The 19,441-nt window shown below is 43.9% G+C and overlaps 1 protein-coding gene across 1 annotated transcript; it reads left to right on the forward strand.

The window, feature by feature from the left end:
* The first annotated feature begins 65 nt into the window (after positions 1-65).
* On the forward strand, positions 66-12,168 carry LOC124137563 (2,4-dienoyl-CoA reductase [(3E)-enoyl-CoA-producing], mitochondrial-like). The gene is made up of 8 exons (XM_046503912.2): positions 66-144; positions 2,295-2,494; positions 3,204-3,261; positions 4,311-4,545; positions 5,999-6,098; positions 7,386-7,458; positions 9,083-9,229; positions 11,569-12,168. Exons 1-8 carry the CDS (start codon positions 67-69, stop codon positions 11,689-11,691), a joined length of 1,014 nt encoding a protein of 337 aa, XP_046359868.1. The 5' UTR covers position 66; the 3' UTR covers positions 11,692-12,168.
* Positions 12,169-19,441: the final 7,273 nt, after the last annotated feature.

Raw genomic sequence — 19,441 nt, forward strand, 5'->3', positions numbered from 1 at the left:
AACGCGCGTGTACTTTTATTGCATGTTGACAATCTCAGTTATTATTGTCAATGGCATCTCCCTGAAATGCATCCGGGCGTTTTCAAAATGTCAGCGCTCATGGATAAGTGTTGTGGACCGGTGATTAGGGCAGTGTACCAAAATGTACGGTTACAATTTGCATTAGTTAGACAGTGGCGATGCAGCGTGATTATATTCGGGAGAGTTTTAATAATCAATCACAGAAAAAAAATGATGAATAAATCAGATCCCTGACGTAGGGGCGGGGAGGGTAACTCGGGTACTCAGGTTGCATGGGTGGGTCCTGTGGCTGTGTAGGACCCGGATACCCACAGGACTACCCGGATCCGTGGTTATTCATGTGATTTATTTTTTAATGACAATAACATTAAAATTTCAAGACAACACAAGTACAGGTCGCTAATGTTCGCATTTCTTTCTGACTGCACACACAGACACCATATGCCGATATACAAGGGTAAATACCGGTATATGGTCTCTGGCACACATAATAAATGAGCGGTAGAAACAAACATCTTAGTCCACTTGTCCTTATAGCCTGCAACCTCGAGGGTGTCAATCACTGGATCGTCTGGCCCAGACTCGATTAATTACAGACCACCGTCATATAGCTGGAATATTGCTGAGTGCGGCGTTAAACAACAAACAAACAAACAAAGCCTGTGCTCCTTTGATGATCAGTTCCAAATGCGTGTCTGTTTTGTGATGATCTCATTATGCTTATTTGCACCTTTTCCACCAGTAATGGAAATGAAATACTTCTATGATGTCAGCCTAACCTTTATATACAGTGAAAACTAGTTGCTTAGGATGGAACTGTTCATGCAGTTGTTAGAAATTGAAGTCTAGGGACCCCCAATCTCATTAAAATCAGATCTTAGTTCTCGCTACCGCTAAAAACGATCAGAGGACATCCCATTAGGGGTTACGTCAGAACGACCTTTCATCTGACTAATCAGAGCGTCGGTTACCAGATCATGAAAGTGACCGTTGGAATGTGATTTCTAATCATGCAACTTCGAAAACTTTAACACGGTGTATTCAGAACGATAGTTACATGCGTAACGACTGAATCCATACAATATAGACCATCTATTAGCCATTCCAGAATGTTCCTATGTTCAGGTTTAAATTTTTTTCTCGAGAATTTGTCAAAATGTTTCGAAGTGTAGTCGCCAATTTGAAATTAGTGCCGTAAAGCACGAGAAAGCTGCCTTCTGATTGTCTAATGTCGACTTCTTGTCAGTCATTTCATTGGTCGGTCAAAGTTCGCGCAATGTTGGTCCTCGGTAATGGGATGTCCTCAGATCTTTGTTTAGCGGTAGCGAGAACTAAGATCTGATTTTAATGAGATTGAGGGACCCCAAAATCTTCAAGATTTGGATTTAGGGTTATGACAAAGACTTCTTGGTGTTTTAATCTTGCTTTATTTATGTCAGACATATAGGGAGCCAGCTGGCCCAGTCGTCTAAGGGTCGTCTACGGGTTGTCTACATCTTCCTGAGACAAGAGAGTTTTATGACCATAAAAGTCCAGTTTCCACCCTTACCGAACTAGGCTGGTTTTATGGAGTTAGATTTTGGCTGGACTTTCGAGTTTATGCATAGTCCAATCAAAATCATTCAAAGAAATCGAAGCAACTACAAGTGAAATGAGAGGTGGAATCTGATTAGTCCATAGGTGAGGCATAGAAGGGATATAACTCATAATAGCCACTGGTGGCGCTTTGATCGAGTCCTGAAATTCCAGCCTTGTTCGGCAATGGTGGAAACTGGACTTTCAAAGTCAGCTAACTCACTTGCCTCAATAAGATGGGTCGCTGCAATTCACTGTGTAGAGTTGCATCCTTTGGGCAGGCCAGAAACCTATGGATCACCTGATTATGTTTCTATGTTTGTCAGCACTAATCCATGCTCGTTGGTTTCACCAAAGTGGTAAACGTTTGAGACCTGCATCACTTCGGGCTTTCCTCCCTGATTAAGCTGACAATGGAAAACAACTTGAATACTGGTCAGTGCAGTGTTAAACCCACCTGGGTTTTCAAGTGTAATTGACTTGTATTTAGGGTTTCCAGACTATAAGCGTTACGTGGACATTATTTGTTATGATTATGAACATGATCATGACTTTGCAGGCAAGTTGTTCATGGAAAGTTTCTTGTTTAAGACTATAGAAATTATAAAAAATACTGTCAAAATGGTCAACTATCTTAACCACAATAAAACTCACGAGTCCTTCAAGGTAAACTACAGAACATCCTGTTTCTTTCCTAGAGTAAATGCAGGCATGTACGCTACAACAGCTACAAGCCCTTGGCACACGCAAAACACTTCCCTTCCGTCTCAACTCCAATGTTGCCACCGGGCACATTTGATGGCAAGACGGCATTCATCACGGGAGGAGGAACTGGTCTGGGAAAGGGCATGGCATTGTGTTTGTCTCAACTTGGCGCCAGAGTGGCCATTTCAGGCAGGTGAGTTACCAAAACTACCAACTCTATTTAAATCCATGAAAAACTATTTTGTGCTGATTGTTATTTCAGATAAATTCCTGTATTTCAAATGAAGAAAGTCTTTTTGTCTTGGAATTTTTCCTTGGTTGATCTACTCTTTGATAATATATTGAAATATTTTCTGGATGATTTTCTTCATTGAACAAGCAATTAATATTATATCTGTGTGTTAACTTTGTCTTGCTGTATAAATTGTCAACTTCATGTAGATCTTCAGTCAGACTTGTAGTCCAACTGCTTGTGCACTGACAACTGTGAGCAGGATGTGCTGTTTGGAGGAAATACCCAGAGGTTGAGCAGGAAGCAGCTCACCTCATGTATATCTGAGATGGAAAAGCCACTCATCGTTCTATTTGTGATGTTAGTGAGTGAGTATGGTTTAACGCCGCTATTTTTAGCAATATTCCAGCAATTTCACGGCAGGGGACAGTAGAAAAGGGCTTCACACATTGTACCCATGTGGGGAATCGAACCCAGGCCTTTGGCCTGACTAGCGAATGCTTTAACCACTAGGCTACTCAACTGGCTCTTGCGATGTCAGATTAGGTATTCGGGTCATTGTGTATTTACTGTTTATATGTTGTGTATTAAATGTAAAGGAACAGCTAATTTCCTCGAGACAGCTCAATGTCAGAATACTTTGACATGTTTAGTGGTTATTTATTTCTAGAAAAATGGAGCCATTGCAACAAACAGCAGCAGAAATAAGTGGCCTAACTGGAAATAAGGTAAAACATATGAGGACTCAGTTTTATATGCACACAGTATAATGACAATGGCATTTTCGCAAATCTGGCTATTTGACTTGTAATCTATGGTTTGTGCCATCATTGCTTCATTTTCACAATAGTGAGTGAGTTAGTGAGTTGGGTTTTAACGCTGCTTTTAACAGTATTCCAGTTATGTTGCAGCAAGAGCTTAATGTGGGAGGAAAGCCTGAAGTGATGCAGGTCTCAGACATTTACCACTTCGGTGAAACCCACAAGCACGGGTAGGGTGCTGACAAACCTAGAAACATGATCGGGGGGAAACGGGATTGGAACCCATAATCATAGGTTTCTCATGCCAAAGGGACGCAACTCTGACATGACACTTCTATTTTCTCAGTAAACATTTACTCATACCAGCAGACTTCTTTAATATAATCCCAGTGAATATCTGGGTTAGAACTGATGTTCAGCAACCCATGCTTGTTGTTAAGAGGTAATTAACGGGATTGGGTGGTCATGCTCGCTGACTTGGTTGATTCTTGTCTTCGTATCCCAATTGGGTGGATTGATGTTCGTGATGTCAATCACTTGATTGACTGGTCCAGATTTGATTATTTACAGACTGCTGTCATATAGCTCGAATATTGCATGTCTGTGACGTTATACAACATAGAAATAAGATCCTGTATATAACTGGAGTTGACTATGACAGTAATATTGCAAATGTTTATATTAGTATTGCTAAAAGTGAAGATTCTGGATCAACTGTACTGTACTGTTTTGTGTTCTGTAGGATGTAATGAGAACTGGTACTCACCATTCAACTGCTAAGGGAGATAACTCTCATCAACAGAATGTTTTAAATGTTTATGTTGGGCAACTTTTTCCACAACTAATAAAAAGTACTATGTACTTTAATAAAGATATCTAATAATCAGCATTGCATCTAGCATCTTGGCTGTGACAGTGTCAATGAATTGACAATGTAAACTTGTCAGGCCCACTAGGAAAATAGATTTGTTTATTCTTAATTAAATTCCAACTCAATCATTTCATTTGTATGCCAGGTGCTTCCAATATCTGCAGATGTGAGGGATGAGGCTGCTGTGACACAAGCCCTTGACAAAATCACATCTGAGTTTGACCTACCTACCATCATCATCAACAATGCTGCGGGGAACTTCATCTCCCCAACGGAGAGGTTGTCCTACAATGCATGGAAGACGGTGGTTGATATTGTTCTGAATGGCACAGCCAACGTCACATTGCAAGCTGGGAAGAGGCTGATTGATGCCGGAAAAGGTAAAACAGCAGGATCGCTGTGTTTTGTCGTGTTGCCTTCAGCAAGGTCAACGAAGTTGAAGGACTCTGAGTGTGCGCTAGCGAGACTTCCCTTTATACGGGGAGCTAGCACAGAAGTCCAGAGGGCGCTGATTTTTACAAACAATATTTCCTGCGTGCCGCACACTTGACCACATCATTCATCTTTGTCCCTCCTTTTGATCAAGACCCGTGAAGATTCCGGGGTAGAATAGGTCTTCAGCAACCAATGCTTGCCGTAAAAGGTGACTATGCTTGTGGTAAAAGGCGACTAACGGGATCGGGTGGTCAGGCTCGCTGACTTGGTTGATGCATGTCATCGTATACCAATTGCGTGGATCGATGCTCATGATATCAATCACTGGATTGTCTGGTCCAGACTCGATTATTTACAGACCGCCGTCATATAGCTGGAATATTGCTGTGTGCGGCGTTAAACAACAAATCAACCAACCAACCTTTTGATCAAGTATTTTATGTATACTTTTATTAAGGACTACCCTCATGGGCTAGTGGATAGAACATATGCCCAGAGAGTGGAAAGTGATGGTTCGATACCCGGCTGTGTCATCCCAAAAGATGTTAAAATATGGTAGTTGTTGTTACTCGCCTCGCGCTCAGCATTACGGGGATAAAACAAGGACTGGTGGATTCGGAGTCAGTATACTATGTCAGAGTGGGGTATTCATGTTAAACTACGGCCGCATGGTATCTCAATGGGATAGCACTATAATACCAGCATTATTCCGGGCTATTACAATCTACCACGCACACAAGCACACACACATGCATGAACATCGCTATTCAAGCACAATAATCTTGAATATGACATTAAACCCCCTTTCACATCACCTTATAAACTTACAAGTTTGTTGTTTGATTTTGATTGTATCTCTTTAGTTTTCTTCTAAAAAAGAGTTGTAGGCCAATAAAAATGAATTTGATCAATATTTATTTTTGTCTGTCTCTGGTAAACTGATAAGACAAAAAGTGTCTTACCTAAGATTCAGAAAAAGGCTCCAGATGCAGGAGGTGAGGTGAGGTGAGGTGAAATTGGGTTTAACGTCGCGTCCAAGATTATTGCACTTATACCGTGTCTGTTTGTTTGTCTGTGTGGCTGCTTGTACTAGTCCGGACTAAATGCCGATTTATAGTGCTAGCCCTCTGTGAAGCTTTGTCGCAGTTTTAACATGAATACCCCACTCAGACACAGTATACTGTCTCTGAGCCGACCAGTCCTTCTGTTAGCCCCTTAATGATGAGCGCCAGACAGGGTAACAGCACAACAAGTACAATCATTTAACGTCTTTTGGTATGACGCGGATGTGGATCGAACCCCTACCTTCTGCTCTCCTGGCGGACGCTCTACCACTTGGCCACGGAGGCTGACTCTAGATGCAGGAAGGGAAATGATGCTGATATGGTCCTGTTTCAGGAGCAGCATTTTTGTCCATATCAACTGATTATGCAGAGACTGGTTCAGGATTTGTTGCACCAAGCTCCGCAGCCAAGTCAGGTGTTGAAGCACTCACAAAGTAAGTAGATATTTTACTATGGGGATTCTGTCTGCCACTAGCCACCATGACCCCTGTGACATCGGGTGTCGGGAGACATGCCATTGTCTTTGAACATCCTCCAGGGCTGATGGTACTGTGGGGAGGAAGACATCAGTCATGGGAGTGCCCTTGGGTCATGCAGGATAAGTATATTATGGAGTATTTTTAACTTATCCTGCAGTATCTCCGATACAGAGCATGGGTTCACTGCTCCCTAGCCATCTCTTGGGCAGATCTGAATGCATGTACACCGGTATGACTGCTCCCTCGGGTGCTTTGCAAGATCTCCAACAACCAATCAATGCTCATGATGTCAATCACTGGATTGTCTGGTTCAGACTTGATTATTTACAGACCGCCGTCATATAGCTGGAATATTGCTGAGTGTTAAACAACAAACAAACAAACTTTGGTACTTATTTGGAGAATTTGACAAACAAGGTCAAGGGCAGCTCTGGTAATTTTGAGGGAGAATTCAAGCCAACAAAGGATCATTTTGAATATTTTGTCACCAAACCATTTATGTTGAAGAAGTCGTTATCTTTTTCTTATTTAGGCTTAAAAAAATACAAGGATTGGTTCTCATTCAATGACTTTTGAAAATATAGTGCGGGCGGCTGGTGTTTTTTTTATTTGCTTGTTCAAACTACAATGTAGTATGTAACCAAATAAACAGTTGTGTACCATCAACCTGGGAAAGGGCCTTCCTACATAAAAAGCATACAAACTCCTATTGCCGCCATGACTATAACACGAGATTCACAGTAAAGCAGTGCACATGTAAAGGGAAGTAACTGTGTGTTATGAGTGCGACGTTAAACAACAAACAAACAAACTAACAAACAGAACTTGATGCAACAATGAATAAACAATAACAACAACATAGTAGATAGACAGGCCATAGATTAATGACATAGTTTTCAAATTAAGTGCACCTGACTGCCTGTACATCATGTGACGTGGAAGATCTGGGGTAGAATTTGTCTTCAGCAACCCATACTTGCCGTGAAAGGTGACTATGCTTGTTGTAAGAGGCGACTAGGTGGCCAGATTCGGTGACTTGGTTGATGCTCATGATATCCACCACTGGATTATTGTCAGACCGCCGTCATATAGCTGCAATATTGTGCGGCGTTAAACAACAAAAAAAACAAAAAAATGTACATCATGCAGGTATTCAACACCCCTGTTTATAAATATGTTTGAGTTGTCTGTGAAATGCGAAAGTTCTTCTTAATCTAATTTCTCTTGTCTGGTATTGCCTAGATCTCTAGCTGCTGAATGGGCCAGGTATGGATTCAGATTCAACTGTCTGTCTCCCGGCGCTATTGAGACAAAGGTAAGTGGACATCACCGCTGTGACCCCCACAGGGATTCAGGGCTTTAATTGGTTCCCAGCAACCAATGCTGGTAGTAAGACGTGACTTAACAGATCAGCTGGTCAGAATCAGTGACTTGGTTGAATTTGTTTCATCATACCCCGACAATGTGGATCATTGATCATAAGATTTTGTTTGTTTGTTTGTTTGTTTGTTTTTTGTTTAACGCCGCACTCAGCAATATTCCAGCTATATGACGGCGGTCTGTAAATAATCGAGTCTGGACCAGACAATCCAGTGATTGACATCATGAGCATCGATCCACGCAATTGGGATCGATGACATGTATCAACCAAGTCAGCGAGCCTGACCACCCAATCCCGTTTGTCTCCTTTTACGACAAGCATAGTCACCTTTTACAGCAAGTATGGTATGCTGAAGACCTATTCTACCCCGGAATCTTCACAGGTCTGCTCGTAAGAACGGTCATTGGACTTTGCTTGTCTTAAGAGGCGACTAACAGGATCAGGTGGTCAGGTTCGCTTGCTTGGTTGATGCATGCAAGTGTGTGGATCGGTGCTGATGATATCAGTCACTGGATTGTCTGGACTTGATTATATTCAGGCTGCCGTCATATAGCTGGAATACTGCTGAGTGCAGCATCAAACGACAAACTAACAAACTAACACTTTGTGAGTGATTGGAAATTATTTTTGACTTTTGTGACAATATTCAAGAAATATCCTTCTAGGGGACACCAAATCAAACCCAGGTGTCCGGCCAGACAAGAAATGTTTTGACCTGTAGGCTGCCCCTTCATTTCTGCCCATGTTGATCAGCATATGATATGGTTATCGTAAATGTTGTTCATGTTATCAACCACTGGTTTTCCTGCCTCAATTTGAGATATAGCTTATGTAGTTTTCATTCACTCATTCACTTGAGATATAGGACCCATGAAGATTCCGGGGTAGAACCCAGCAACCCATGCTTGTCGTAAAAGGCGACTTATGGGGTCGGGTGGTCAGGTGGTCAGGCTCGCTGACTTGGTTGATACATGTCATCGATACCAATTGCGTGGATCGATGCTCATGGTGTCAATCACTGGATTGTCTGGTCTAGACTCGATTATTTTACAGACCGCCGTCATATAGCTTGAATATTGCTGAGTGCGGCGTTAAACAACAAACAAACAAACTTGAGATATAGCTGATGTAGCATTCATTCACTCAACCTCCTAACCAACACTCACTCACTCACTCACTCACTCACTCACTCACTCACTCAAAAGAGTTGTCGAGTTTACTTCACTTCCTTAGAGTGAAACCTTTTAAGATTTGGTAATAGATTCCACCAAACCTAAATTAATTAACAGTGGTAAAAAATGATCGAAAAATACAACTTGTTGATACAATAGGATCAGGAAGATCCACAAGGTAACCACTGCTCCCATGGCAACACATTCAGATTAATAATAACAACAAATCTGAATTATGGTCTTCATTCTATGTTTTCCCACCGAGCAACAAGGATTTTTCACAGTAAAATTTGAAAACAAAGAAATAAGAAAAGTCTGTTCTAGGTGCAATGTCACATGCCTTATATCAGCCATCAATAAGATGACATCCAAACCTTGTGTTTCAGGGAGCATTCAGTCGACTTGACCCAACTGGTCAGTTTGTACAGAAGTTCGTCCATCGTGTCCCAACTGGACGTCTCGGGCAAGTGCCGGAACTGGCCAACCTGGCAACCTACCTGGTCAGCGACTATGCCAGCTGGATCACTGGACAGGTACAACTGACTTCTTGTAGATTGCAGTGTGGTGGAGACACTGACTTCTTGTAGATTGCAGTTTGGTGGAGACACTGATCACTTGTAGTGTTGCAGTGTGGTGGAGACACTTGTAGTGTTGCAGTGTGGTGGAGACACTGATCACTTGTAGTGTTGCAGTGTGGTGGAGACACTTGTAGGGTTGCAGTGTGGTGGAGACACTTGTAGGGTTGCAGTGTGGTGGAGACACTTGTAGTGTTGCAGTGTGGTGGAGACACTTGTAGGGTTGCAGTGTGGTAGAGACACTGATCACTTGTAGTGTTGCAGTGTGGTGGAGACACTTGTATGGTTGCAGTGTGGTGGAGACACTTGTAGGGTTGCAGTGTGGTGGAGACACTTGTAGTGTTGCAGTGTGGTGGAGACACTTGTAGGGTTGCAGTGTGGTGGAGACACTGATCACTTGTAGTGTTGCAGTGTGGTGGAGACACTTGTAGGGTTGCAGTGTGGTGGAGACACTTGTAGGGTTGCAGTCTGGTTGAGACACTTGTAGGGTTGCAGTCTGGTTGAGACACTTGTAGGGTTGCAGTGTGGTGGAGACACTTGTAGGGTTGCAGTGTGGTGGAGACACTTGTAGGGTTGCAGTGTGGTGGAGACACTTGTAGGGTTGCAGTGTGGTGGAGACACTTGTAGGGTTGCAGTGTGGTGGAGACACTTGTAGGGTTGCAGTTTGGTGGAGACACTGACCACTTGTAGTGTTGCAGTGTGGTGGAGACACTTGTAGTGTTGCAGTGTGGTGGAGACACTTGTAGTGTTGCAGTGTGGTGGAGACACTGACAACTTGTAGTGTTGCAGTGTGACGGAGACACTTGTAGGGTTGCAGTGTGGTGGAGACACTTGTAGTGTTGCAGTGTGGTGGAGGCACTTGTAGTGTTGCAGTGTGGTGGAGACACTTGTAGTGTTGCAGTGTGGTGGAGACACTGACAACTTGTAGTGTTGCAGTGTGGTGGAGACACTTGTAGGGTTGCAGTGTGGTGGAGACACTTGTAGTGTTGCAGTGTGGTGGAGGCACTTGTAGTGTTGCAGTGTGGTGGAGACACTGACAACTTGTAGATTGCAGTTTGGTGGAGACACTGATCACTTGTAGTGTTGCAGTGTGGTGGAGACACTTGTAGTGTTGCAGTGTGGTGGAGACACTGATCACTTGTAGTGTTGCAGTGTGGTGGAGACACTTGTAGGGTTGCAGTGTGGTGGAGACACTTGTAGGGTTGCAGTGTGGTGGAGACACTTGTAGTGTTGCAGTGTGGTGGAGACACTTGTAGGGTTGCAGTGTGGTGGAGACACTGACCACTTGTAGGGTTGCAGTGTGGTGGAGACACTGACCACTTGTAGTGTTGCAGTCTGGTGGAGACACTTGTAGGGTTGCAGTGTGGAGGAGACACTGACCACTTGTAGTGTTGCAGTGTGGTGGAGACACTTGTAGTGTTGCAGTGTGGTGGAGACACTTGTAGGGTTGCAGTGTGGTGGAGACACTTGTAGTGTTGCAGTGTGGTGGAGACACTGACCACTTGTAGTGTTGCAGTCTGGTGGAGACACTTGTAGGGTTGCAGTGTGGAGGAGACACTTGTAGGGTTGCAGTGTGGTGGAGACACTTGTAGTGTTGCAGTGTGGTGGAGACACTTGTAGTGTTGCAGTGTGGTGGAGACACTGACCACTTGTAGGGTTGCAGTGTGGTGGAGACACTTGTAGTGTTGCAGTGTGGTGGAGACACTTGTAGGGTTGCAGTGTGGTGGAGACACTTGTAGTGTTGCAGTGTGGTGGAGACACTTGTAGGGTTGCAGTGTGGTGGAGACACTTGTAGGGTTGCAGTGTGGTGGAGACACTTGTAGTGTTGCAGTTTGGTGGAGACACTTGTAGGGTTGCAGTGTGGTGGAGACACTTGTAGGGTTGCAGTGTGGTGGAGACACTGACCACTTGTAGTGTTGCAGTGTGGTGGAGACACTTGTAGGGTTGCAGTGTGGTGGAGACACTTGTAGGGTTGCAGTGTGGTGGAGACACTTGTAGGGTTGCAGTGTGGTGGAGACACTTGTAGGGTTGCAGTCTGGTGGGGACACTGACCACTTGTCAGCATAGAAATGATAATAAGTCACGAGTCTTGACAGAAATGAAGTATGAACTGGGTGCATTTAGATCACAGTCTGTTATCCTGCGTATGCTCTTGTCAGTCACCACAATTCAGAATAGGGGATACCAATGGGTTTAGGGCAGTGCAGTACAGAGTTGTGTCCCTTAGCTGCCGGGATATACCCGACAAAGTGGAAATTGCAGATCCTGCCTCTGTTAGTGTGGCATGTATGTTGCAGGTGGTGAGACTGAATGGGGGCGAGTACCCGGCCTCCTCAGGGATGTTCAGCCCACTGGTACAGGTGACGAAGGAACAGTGGGATCAGCTGGAGGCCATGATCAGAGGGGTGAAAGGATCGTGAACCTAGTCCAGGACCGTCCACACCTCTTCATAGAGTCCCTCTACATTAGTGCATAGATTGTTTATTGACCAGAGCCCACTTGCACAAAGGAATCTTAGCGCTACGACTATTGTAAGCGTGTGTTAAAGCATGGGAGTTACGATCATCTTAGCGCTTTGTGCAAGTGGGCCCAGGTCATCTGGATCTGATTAATGAGAATGGTTGAAGATGGCTGAACATGGCTGTGTGTTTGAATGATTCTTTGTATAATTGGAAGAAATATTTGTGTATGTGATGAGAACCGATGCTTGATTGATGACTTATTGAGGCATTGGAGATGAACCGGAAGTACCTCATGATGGTTTAAATGACATGATAGAACAAATCCATTACTCACTGCACAAGTCAAAGATTAACCACCTCAATATTAGGGTATATTCCATATGAATATTTATTTGTGTTATAAGAATTAAACATAATAAAATCGTTATATTTTTATCTGTTGTTTTTGTCTGTCAGTCTATGGTATAGTTATTTGTTTGTGTTGTGGTTATTTGTTTGTGTTGTGGTTATTTGTTTGTGTTGTAGTTATTTGTTTGTATTCCCACTCCACACTCAGACATTCTTGATAGATGTTCCTTGTCATAAAATTTTTTCAAAAAGAAAAATTGCGAAAATGTTTGCCAACACACCAACTGATTTAGGAATGCAGTTAATCTGAATCACATATTATTATTTTTAACTTTTACGAATTCGGTGACCACTGTTTGCCTAATTATGGATGATGTTTTCATTTGAGTTTAACAAGCCATGAAGGATCGAATGTCGTCTCTGTCTGTTCCAAATGGCTACAGTGGTGACAGTTAGGTGGCTACAGTGGTGACGATTAGGCGGCTACAGTGGTGACGATTGGGTGGCTACAGTGGTGGCGATTGGGTGGCTACAGTGGTGACAGTTAGGCGGCTACAGTGGTGACGATTGGGTGGCTACAGTGGTGACAGGCGGCTACAGTGGTGATGATTGGATGGCTACAGTGGTGACGGTTGGGTGGTTACAGTGGTGACGATTAGGCGGCTACAGTGGTGACGATTGAGTGGCTACAGTGGTGACGATTGGGTGGTGACAGTGGTGGCGATTGGGTGGCTACAGTGGTGACAATTGGGTGGTTACAGTGGTGACGATTAGGCGGCTACAGTGGTGATGATTGGATGGCTTCAGTGGTGATGATTGGGTGGTTACAGTGGTGATGATTGGATGGCTACAGTGGTGATGATTGGGTGGTTACAGTGGTGATGATTGGATGGCTACAGTGGTGATGATTGGGTGGTTACAGTGGTGACGATTGGGTGGTGACAGTGGTGGCGATTGGGTGGTTACAGTGGTGATGATTGGGTGGCTACAGTGGTGATGATTGGGTGGCTACAATAGTGACGACTGGATGGTTACAGTGGTGACAATTGGATGGTTACAGTAAGTGACCTGGATGGTTGGGTCCCATGTACCCTTGAGATATGGATCGTGGCTCATGCTATTGAACCATTGTTTTTCCTGGACACAGGAAAATATATACCGGTAGCTGTTGTTCTACAGCTGGAATATTGCTGACTGTCATAAAAACAATGTGAAATCATACACTGATCCAAAATGAGATTTGGGGAAAGAGTGAAGAGGTGGCCCAGTGGTCTGTGAGGAAAGAGTAAAGAGGTGGTCTGTGGGAATAGAATGAAGAGGTGGCCCAGTGATCTGTGAGGATAGGATGAAGAGGAGGTCTGTGGACAAAGAATGAAGAGGTGGCCCAGTGGTCTGTGAGGATAGAATGAAGAGGTGACCCAGTGGTCTGTGAAGATAGAATGAAGAGGTGGCCCACTGGTCTGTGAGGATAGGATGAAGAGGTGGCCCAGTGGTCTGTGAGGATAGGATGAAGAGGAGGCCCAGTGGTCTGTGCGGATAGGATGAAGAGGTGGCCCAGTGGTCTGTGAGGATAGGATGAAGAGGTGGCTCAGTGGTCTGTGAGAAAAGAATGAAGAGGTGACCCAGTGGTCTTGGGGATGGAATGAAGAGGTGACCCAGTGGTCTGTGGGGATAGAATGAAGAGGTGGTCCAGTGGTCTGGGGGATGAAAAGAAGAGGTGACCCAGTGGTCTGTGAGGAGAGAATGAAGAGGTGGCCCAGTGGTCTGTGAGGATAGAATGAAGAGGTGGTCTGGGGTATGGAATGAAGAGGTGACCCAGTGGTCTGTGAGGAAAGAATGAAGAGGTGGCCCAGTGGTCTGTGAGGATAGAATGAAGAGGTGGTCTGTGGGAATAGAATGAAGAGGTGGTCTGTGGGAATAGAATAAAGAGGTGGCCCAGTGGTCTGTGGGAATAGAATGAAGAGGTGGCCAAGTGGTCTGTGAGGATAGAATGAAGAGGTGGCCAAGTGGTCTGTGAGGATAGAATGAAGAGGTGACCCAGCGGTCTGTGAAGATAGAATGAAGAGGTGACCCAGTGGTCTGTGAGGAAAGAATGAAGAGGTGGCCAAGTGGTCTGTGAAGATAGAATGAAGAGGTGACCCAGTGGTCTGTGAGGATAGAATGAAGAGGTGGCCAAGTGGTCTATGAGGATAGAATGAAGAGGTGGCCAAGTGGTCTGTGAGGATAGAATGAAGAGGTGACCCAGTGGTCTGTGAGGATAGAATGAAGAGGTGACCCAGTGGTCTGTGAGGAAAGAATGAAGAGGTGGCCAAGTGGTCTATGAGGATAGAATGAAGAGGTGGCCAAGTGGTCTATGAGGATAGAATGAAGAGGTGACCCAGTGGTCTGTGAGGAAAGAATGAAGAGGTGGCCAAGTGGTCTGTGAGGAAAGAATGAAGAGGTGACCCAGCGGTCTGTGAGGAAAGAATGAAGAGGTGACCCAGTGGACTGTGAGGAAAGAATGAAGAGGTGACCCAGTGGTCTGTGAGGAAAGAATGAAGAGGTGACCCAGTTGACTGTGAGGAAAGAATGAAGAGGTGACCCAGTGGTCTGTGAGGAAAGAATGAAGAGGTGGCCCAGTGGTCTGTGAGGATAGAATGAAGAGGTGGTCTGTGGGAATAGAATGAAGAGGTGGTCTGTGAGAATAGAATAAAGAGGTGGCCCAGTGGTCTATGAGGAAAGAATGAAGAGGTGACCCAGTGGTCTGTGAGGAAAGAATGAAGAGGTGACCCAGCGGTCTGTGAGGAAAGAATGAAGAGGTGACCCAGCGGTCTGTGAGGAAAGAATGAAGAGGTGACCCAGCGGTCTGTGAGGAAAGAATGAAGAGGTGACCCAGCGGTCTGTGAGGAAAGAATGAAGAGGTACCCAGTGGTCTGTGAAGATAGAATGAAGAGGTGGCGCAGTAGTCACTGTGGATTTAGTGAAGAGGTGTTCCCGTGATCCGTGTAACTGCAGTTTGCGTTGCAAATCCGAATAGGTTGGATGATCTGCTGGTTGTGCATGGGCTCGAATAGTACGTTGTTCCGATTCTGATGCTCGGTCTTTGGGCAACATAGCCATGATGTGGATCATTTGAGGCTTTCTGTCGCCATTACACATGAGGCGCCTTCGCATACCAAAAATACTTGTTATCCTTTCTAACTCACTCGTTTAATGATCTGTGGCACTGACTCCAATCTGGTTGTAGCAAACTTTTAGAAACCTGAATAATCCACTCCAATATCAGAAAGTTAGAGAAAATATACCATCCATCCTACAGCCTTGAATACATCCGACCTTGTAGGATCTGCGAAGAAAATAATTGGATTTGACTGTTGTTTACAGGAATACCATATGGATGTAATGACAAAATATAAGACATTGGCTGTCTTTCAAGCCAACGAACTGCCAACGTCAATGTATTGAGTTGGTTTTCGGCATCACAGCAGGTTTCTAAGATGATCACACAAAATAAGTATGAAGGGCAAATGATACCAGCGATTTGGAAGATTTGTTGCCCCTCCTTCAAGACTTTACTCTAAATGTCTCACAATATTTCAAATTTCAGGAACCAGCAACAGTGTCTTTTTCCTGTATCACCCAAGTTGTTCAACTACAGGAACGTCTTGCAGAACATGGACTTGGCAGCTGATTGTGTAAATTCCATTTCTTGTGGGTCCCAAGACTCCTCATACTGCCACCTATCTGTAGGCCATATAATCACAGCTGACTTCTCTTTATCACCCAAACAACAACCTTTATCACCCAAAACTGGCTCCCACGGGAGATATCGCTTGGGTGAGATCAAGCGATATCTACATTGTACAATCAAATGTCATCACTAATGGCTCTGCTACTGAAGCTATTAGCAGTACTTTTTACACTTAAGACACAACTTATTACTGTCAACAAACTGAAAAAGGTGGAAGAATGATAACTTTTATCGTTGATAAAAGTAGGAAAACTCCTCATCAAGTCTCTGCGGTTTTTTTCCATTTTAATCAACTTGTGTTGATATATTTGATAAAAAAAAAGCACGAGGGTGAGATTCTCTTTCTCAGTTATTTCAGTATGATCCAAAATATCGTGAACAGACTGCTCCCAAATGGAATCACAACTTTACATTTTTTATGGATGCTGTAGAAGAGCGTGCCTCAAGATGAACCTGCTGAATGTCTTTCAGAGTGGGTTTGTCAGTGTACACGTGATGTCATTGGTAGAAAAACTACAAAAGAGGAATCAGAATTGGATTAAACACATACTGTCCCAGTCAGTTGCCATTCAAAGTATGGCTGCCCTACATGAAAAGTCTGTAGTTGTTCCAGCTGACAAGGCCTCAAATAACATAACCATTTGAAGTAAGCATCACCACATAATTGTTTGATCAGTGATCATTTTTTTGGCATAAGTGACATATCAAATATTTCCGAACATGAGGCCATTATGTTAACTTGGAAAGAAACCTGCCAAAGCCGTGCAACAGCACTGTACAGCAGTTGGTTTGGCTCTCAAATATGAAGACATGTCCATTTCTCCAGTGTGTTGGATTCCAAATCTCCATAAACAGCAAATGTACCACCAATTCCCAGTCTCAAAGATTAACAATAATCTTTAACACAATCAAGTGAGGACTTTCTTCATATTCACAAAAAGTATTTGAGATAAATGGATTTCACACCATGTGTATTTAGATGTTTGCAATTTCAGAAAAGAACCAAGTTAATTTTTGTCAAATCATTTAATTTGTCAACTCTGTACGCCACTGTCACACACGGTAAGCTTACGGAAAAGGTTCATTCCTCGATCCATGAGTGAGTGAGTGAGTGAGTTGAGTTCAACGCCGCTTTTAACAGTATTCCAGTGTCAGCTTAATGTGGGAGGAAAGCCCGAAGTGATGCAGGTCTCAGACGTTTACCACTTCGGTGAAACCCACGAGCACGGGTAGGGTGCTGACAAACCTAGAAATATAATCGGGGCGAACCGGGATTCGAACCCACAATCATATGTCGAGCAATAGCCCAGCAACTCCAAACATTTCGCAAAATTGGTATATAATCCGACTGCAACTTTTAATTGCCCCGTGAAGACCCTGGTTAGAATTGGATCCCGTCAGAAGCGACTAACGGGATCGGGTGGTCAGGCTTGCTGATGCATGTCATCGTATCCCAATAGTGTAGATGGATGCTCCTGTTGCGGCTCATCTCCCTGAGGCAAGGGAATTAACTAACTGTAAAAGTCCATTTCCCTAATCAGTTAGCTCCCTTGTCTCGGGAAGATGGATGCGGCATAAACAACAAAAAGTGAGTGAGTGAGTGAGTATGGTTTTACGCCGCTTTTAGCAATATTCCAGCAATATCACGGCGGGGGACACCAGATATGGGCTTCACACATTGTACCCATGTCGGGAATCGAACCCGGGTCTTCGGCGTGACGAGCGAACGCTTTAACCACTAGGCTACCCGACCGCCCCAACAACAAAAAGACAAATCAGACAAAACTTATAATTCCCTTTGGGGAAGTTGACTTCAAGTAGATGAGTGAAGCACATTTTCCCGAGGCAAGGAAGTTAACAAACTGTAAAAGTCAAGCTTCCCTCCTTGCCGAACTAGGCTGGAATTATGGAGTTATTTTTTGTCTGGATTAACGAGTCTTTGCAAATTTCAATCAAAATCGCATAACGAAACCAACATCCGGTTCGCAAACTGTCGTGCAGATTTTGGTCGATTGTAGGATTTGCAGATCATGTGTACCGTCTACTTAGCGTCAACATATATTTTCCAGATATTGCCATGTTTTCGATCAAGGGGCTCACGTGATTTGATGCACTTCGCAAAGTAAGACACGTTTATTGGAATATAGATCTTGATTTTCTAGCCCATTTTGGTTGGCGTCTGTATTCAGATATGGCTATATGTAATTACTTCAGGATATTTTATGCCAGATTTTGCAAGCTGGTCTGTCATTACATTACCACGTAGTCCAACATGAGCTGAAATCCACACTATATCACATGTTGTGTACTTTGAATTCAAATGTGTGCCCAGCATACAATATCACTTCTGATCCATTGGGGGTGGTGGGGTAGCCTAGTGGTTAAAGCGTTCGCTCGTCACGCCGAAGACCCGGGTTCGATTCCCGACATGGATACATTGTGTGAAGCCCATTTCTGGTGTCCCCCGGAATATGGCTGCAATATTGCTAAACGCGGCGTACAACTATACTTACTCACTCACTAGTGGTTGAAGCGTTCGCTCGTCACGACGAAGGCCCAGGTACTTTGAGTACTTATATACATATGAGAAATTAACTGTAATAATTTGAAAAAACGGTGTTTTGAAGCTTATTTTGAGTAGTTATATTTAAAGTTTCCTCCACATTGCTTTGGTGTCTCAATGTGAGCCGGATGACAATTGCTGCACCCAGTTTTGCATCGCGTATGACTTCTTAATGTAATATTCAACACATTACTTTTTGAAAATCGATGCAGAATTAAAACATGAATCAAAACATTGGTATGCACATCGCGTATCGTCAGCTTTCAATTCGCGATGCATCGATATATCGACGGATTGTGGCACCCCTAACACTTACCATATATGTATGTTTGTTTTGTTTGATTGTTTATTGTTTAAATCCGCACTCAGCAAAATTCCAGCTTTATGACGTCGGTCTGTAAATAATCGAGTCTGGACCAGACAATCCAGTGATTGAAATCATGAGCATCGATGTATACAATTGGGATTCAAAGACATGCATCAACCAAGCCTGATCACCCGATCCCGTTAGTCACTTCTTACGACAAGCATCGTCGCCTCTTAAATTATGGCAAGCTTTGGTTGCTGAAGACCTATTCTACCCCGGATCTTCGCGTGTATGTATGGAAATAGGCATATACGGTGTATAAACGAACGCGAGGGGCACGGGTGGCCCAGTCGTCTAAGTGGCGATTCGCTGTGCAGAGTTGCGTCCCTTCGGTACGCCAGAAACCTATGATTGTGGGTTCGAATCCCGGTCCGCCCCGATTATGTTTCAAGGTTTGTCAGCACCATACCCGTGCTCGTGGGTTTCACCGAAGTGGTAAACGTCTGAGACCTGCATCACTTCGGGCTTTCCTCCCACATTAAGCTGACACGCCGCGATATAACTGGAATACTGTTAAACGCGGCGTCAAACCCAACTCACTCACTCAAAACGAGCGTAATTAAAAATCCCGGCCGACTTCTACTATGAACGTAAACAACTGTACTGACCTAACTCTCAAGGTCACTTTAAATCGTGCCTTGTGTGCAGTCAACACATTCGTGACATTGTCTCTACATAAACAGGGTAAAATATTTACAGT

Source organism: Haliotis rufescens, unplaced genomic scaffold (genome assembly GCF_023055435.1).
Source record: "Haliotis rufescens isolate VD_foot unplaced genomic scaffold, xgHalRufe1.0.p SCAF_19, whole genome shotgun sequence".
Lineage (NCBI taxonomy): Eukaryota > Metazoa > Mollusca > Gastropoda > Lepetellida > Haliotidae > Haliotis > Haliotis rufescens.